Source organism: Lycium barbarum, chromosome 6 (genome assembly GCF_019175385.1).
Source record: "Lycium barbarum isolate Lr01 chromosome 6, ASM1917538v2, whole genome shotgun sequence".
Lineage (NCBI taxonomy): Eukaryota > Viridiplantae > Streptophyta > Magnoliopsida > Solanales > Solanaceae > Lycium > Lycium barbarum.
In genome coordinates, this window is record NC_083342.1 from 12,944,054 (window position 1) to 12,948,917 (window position 4,864).

General features: G+C 35.4%; 1 protein-coding gene across 5 annotated transcripts; it reads right to left on the reverse strand.

Moving 5' to 3' along the window:
* Positions 1 to 315: 315 nt before the first annotated feature.
* LOC132600817 (APETALA2-like protein 1) lies at positions 316 to 4,304 on the reverse strand. 5 transcript variants are annotated; one of them, XM_060314220.1, is made up of 10 exons: positions 3,311 to 4,293; positions 3,211 to 3,236; positions 3,034 to 3,064; positions 2,846 to 2,933; positions 2,585 to 2,730; positions 2,232 to 2,276; positions 2,008 to 2,111; positions 1,808 to 1,926; positions 1,442 to 1,522; positions 316 to 734 (listed from the first exon to the last, which is right to left on the reverse strand). In XM_060314220.1, exons 1-10 carry the CDS (start codon positions 3,847 to 3,849, stop codon positions 456 to 458), a joined length of 1,458 nt encoding a protein of 485 aa, XP_060170203.1. In that variant the 5' UTR covers positions 3,850 to 4,293; the 3' UTR covers positions 316 to 455. The 5 variants fall into 5 exon arrangements, with proteins under 5 accessions (XP_060170203.1, XP_060170204.1, XP_060170205.1 ...); XM_060314222.1 differs by having other exon boundaries at positions 568 to 734; positions 1,431 to 1,522; positions 3,311 to 4,303; XM_060314223.1 differs by having other exon boundaries at positions 596 to 760; positions 1,431 to 1,522; positions 3,311 to 4,304.
* Between the last annotated feature and the right edge of the window lie 560 nt (positions 4,305 to 4,864).

A 4,864-nucleotide genomic window follows, 5' to 3' on the forward strand; every position in this document is an offset into this window, starting at 1 on the left:
TTTCTGTTCTGTTTTGTTTATGAGAGGCAATGAAAAGACTCAACCAAGAAAACACAAACCAGAAGCATTTAATGGATGATTTGAGTGACAACTCTCTCAATAATGGCATAAAAAGGAGAAATACCATGATGTGAAACTAGGAAAATAATGGGGCTTGTTCAATTTCGAAATAATAATGACTAAAAACAATACATTTTCAGGCTTTATTTAAGTGTGTGGGATTAGTCAGGCCCCAGCATAAATGCTTGAGTGATATAGTTGAACTTAATTCTTTTGCAGTCAAGATCACAACAATAAGCAAGGAAAGCTCAAATATAATGGAAATTTTGTATCTTCACCTCCCAAAATCTTACAAGTTGTAAAAGAATTCAACTTATAAAATCAACATGTTAATGAATTGATGACAAACAAATCTTACAAACAGAATCAGTGAGTTAATTATATCCTAACTATATTTATGGAGGTGGTAACGGCGGCTTGATCTGGTAATAGTATTGAGTCGCATTCGTTGATGATGTGGAATATGAAGCAAAGGAAAGATTGAGATTATTTGGGTTGTTAGGACGAGACATTGGATAGACCGAAGCAGTGGTAGCCGGAGTAGAGAATCCTGATGATGCTGCAGTAGAGAACATTGACATTGGGGTTGTTCCGACCTGACCGTGCATTTGCATTGCCCAGTTTGGGTGTCCCTGGGAGGAACCTACATCTATTCTCTTCCCGGACCCTCTTTCCTGCAAAGCCCGTTTAGTTACTTAACCTGAGCATAGATTAGCAGATGGTAAATAGCCTACTATAACAAGTTAAATTGTACTGATGGTCGACTGTGAGCATATATACCCCCTCCGGTCCACTTTAGTTGTCATGCTTACTAAAAATAACAGGTCCAAAATAGTTGTCGTTTTACCATTACTTAAAAAGTGTGCAAAGAGATTAATATGGTGAAAAAGAGAGCTGTGTTATATTGAATCAAAGAATAAATAAGGATAATTTAGTCAAATTACCCTTTTAGTTAATATTTTCTTACGGATCGTGTAAAATGAAAACATGACAAGTAAAATGGACCGGAGGGAGCAACTTAAATCCGTAAAGCCAGTAGAATAGTATGTCTCTCTTTCGGTGGCATTTTACCATCTGGAAACAATCCAAAGAAAGAAAAGAGAACACAAAAAAACTTAAAGAAAATGCCCTTTATCACAAAATCTATGTATAAAACTTGATAGTATGTTAACAAGAATTTTCAAATATAATTTCAGTAGAGTTCACACGAATCAGAACCTACACTGTATACTGCTATAGACTTGCAGCCCCCAACTATTTATACACAGTGAAACAATCTAGTACTGTAGGCATGCCTATGCACATTTTGACCACGACTTTCAACTGTAATTAATATGGGAAACAACAGAGAGCTAGAGAATAGGATGAACCTTTTTTGTACCTCATAGTTGGGAAAGAAATTGGAATATACTCCATTCCACAAGTGAGCTTGTGAACTACCAGCTATTGGTGAATTGTCCATCTGTAAAAAGACATAATGGGAAGCTGATTATCAGTACAATCTAAATGAAAACAGGATTAAAGATCTTTCATAGTCTCTTGCATCTATACAAAACTCTATTGCTCGGACTCTTCAAAAATGTCCATGGGGCGTGTCGGATTAGAGGATCCGACATGGGTGCGGCAGCATTTTTGAAGAGAGAGCAACACAAATACAAAAAATAAAAGGTAAAATTTCAGTTTTGGGATAGAAGACCATCAAATTCAATTTAATGCAGCATTTCTATCTAAAAAACTCTGTTTATACCTGTGACTTTGTTGCATCTTGCATATCATACGGATGATACTGGAAACTCCCTGACCTTTCATTTTCCTTCGGAGAAGAAGTCGCGATCCCCAAGTTCAGATCAAGATCCTGTTGGCTACCTGCATTATAATGCATACTATAAATGCAACAGCAAGATGTAGAAAACTAGTGACCAATATAGCAAGTGGTTATGAACAAACCTTCACTCTGAGGGTTAAAGTTTGTTTCCCCTTCATATGCACTCGGCTCGAAGTTGGTAACAGCCTCCCTTCCATTACATTTGATAGCCGCCTTATCGTACGCCCTATTTTGCAGAAAATAAAAAGGGAGATACCCGTTGGTCGATACAAGATTTTTGTTGAGAATTATAAGGGTAATAAATTCATTATTCAGGGAGAGGGTAAAATTCATGATCATTTAGGACCTTGCAGCTTCTACTTCGCTGTCGAATAGCCCAAGATATATATACCTGCAATGTAAGCAGTGGAATCCCCACCATGAATATTATAGTCCCACTGATTTTTTTCTTCAAATAGGCATGTTTAACAGATTTTTGTTTCCCAATTGTGACCAATTACATATTCTTAAGATATACTCTATATACATATTGCTCGGATCCTCCAAAAATGCCGCCTGTATCTGATCCTCCAAATATTAGGTGCAGTGACATTTTTGGAGGATCCGATCAACGTTAAATTGAGACTACTCCTACAATCGCTGAATAAAGTTTCTCAATTCTACAGCAATTTCAAATTTTCAATGAATAAAGTGTCTTACTTTTTGCCAAGGAACTGCCCCATCCGAGCCTCCCATCGCCCACATTTATGCAACGTTACTCCTCTGTATTTCGAGCTCCCTCTTGAGAAACCAGTGCTCTGGCGTCGCAACACGTGCACAAATTCTTCTTTACTCAGGTTTTTCATCTACATTAGTTCACAAAACAAATCAAATCCAAAATCAAGACAATGCAAAATCCATTGTTTAACATTGAGCTTAACATTGTGTTAGCGCTTATACAAATCTTTTTACATTTCTAACCTGCTTCATATCTTCTTCGTAATCACTAAGGTTAAAATTTATATCCGCATCAACACCCCGGAACTTAATTGCAGCTCGATCATACGCTCTGATACCATGAAGAAAAAGTCGAAACAAAATTCATCAACCAATCTGAAATGATCTGACAATATCAGAAAACTTGTACATATATTTGTTAATTCTTTTACCTAGCGGCTGCATGAGCAGTGTCAAATCCACCTAAAAATAAGCCAACAACAAACCACTCAAAAAAATTCCCAAAATAGAAATAACATATAGGCATAACAAAAACTCCAAAAGATCACAAACACATGAATTTAACCAAATAGGTAACAATTAAAATAACAACATTACATAGTACATACCCAAATATACTTGCTTGCCACAATCCCTGCACAAAAAATAATAACCATAATAATTTAAATCTTGGAAATTTTAACAAAAATTAAATGTTTGATAACTAACCATATGTGTGATTCCCATCTACCAGTTCTTCTATAAAAAGTAACACCCCTATATTGTGAGCTTCTGGACCTAGGCCCCCTCCTACTTTTCTTAACAGGCTGTTGTTGTTGTTGCCGCTGTACCCGGCCCATTTGCACGTCTCGGAAACTAACAGTATTGGGTGGATCTGTCTGATCCACCCAATCAGGTCTCCGAGACGTATGGGCCCGGGCCTGATGATTCAACTCAGCAATATCTTCCCCTACGGGGAAGAATTGCTGAGTCACAAATGACTTAGACCGAGTCGTTGTCATCATATATCCTTCTTCATCATGATCATTATTGTTAGTGCTACGACCACCACAACAACTACCAACTTTAAGGATGTCGAAATTAAACTCAAACATGTCGGCGCGTGTGGAACACGTGTCATCATCTCCAGCACTACTGGAGGCTTCAGCATTCCTAGCTGATGAATTGGAACTTCCTGATTCATCAGCTATGGAATTTTCTTTTACTTTTTCATCATAAATTGCACTTAGATTAAGATCCAACATCATTCTTGAATAATTCACTAAAAAAAAAAAAAGATGGATACTTTAACTTATATACTCACAAATATTCCGGTTATAAAAAATGGATTTTTTTTTACATAACTTGAGCTCAACTCAACAATGGAGAAAAAAAAAATAGAGATTTGTTTTATATATTGAGGAAAAAAGTTGATATGAGATCAGACAAATTGGACAAACAATAAAGAAGCTGATCAAGAAAAGAGAAATGAAGCTGATTTTTACATCTTTTGTTTGTGAATTTATAAGGAAAAAATAGAGATGTGGATTAAAGAGTGATTGTCATAAGTTCTATATATGATGTGGTGGGTATATATATAGGTGAAAAATGGAGGAAAAGTGAAGTTTAGAGAAGAAGAGGAATCAGGGTGGACTGTGTAAATTATAGTATTGATTTTTATTATTTTTTTGTGTGTATTTGTGGAAATTATTTTAGAAAGATAAAGGGCCAGATGTTAGTATGTTAGTGTTTTAGAGTATTTTGTTTGTTTTATTTAAAGAAAGTACAGAAGAGAGAAGACTAAAGATGGGACGTGTGACTGTGAGGGACATTTGGCTACTCCTATATTTGGGAAAAACAAATTTAAATTTCTTTTATTTTTCTTGTTGTCTGTCGTCTAAAATAGAAGGGGTTATTCCAATTACCGGAATAGCCGGTCCTCTGTTTTCCTTGATATTGTCATATCTTTTTTTATTTTTTTTAATTCTTTGAGTTAACGGTTAAAAATATATCTGAACTATTACTTTTTTCGTGAATTTCACGTCCTAGTTATCAGCTGTTCTTTTTTTTTATTTGAACTATCACTATCTATGTATTAAAACACACGTCCAAACTGACTAGACTAATTATCAGTTGTTCTTTTTTCTTACCTGATCTATTGAATTAGGAAAAGGGAACAACTAATAGTTGGTTGTGAAACTCGTAAAAAAAGCGCTAGTTCAGATGTGTCTCTCATCATTATTTCTTCTTTTAACAACTGTGATGATGAATCAATTTAATCAA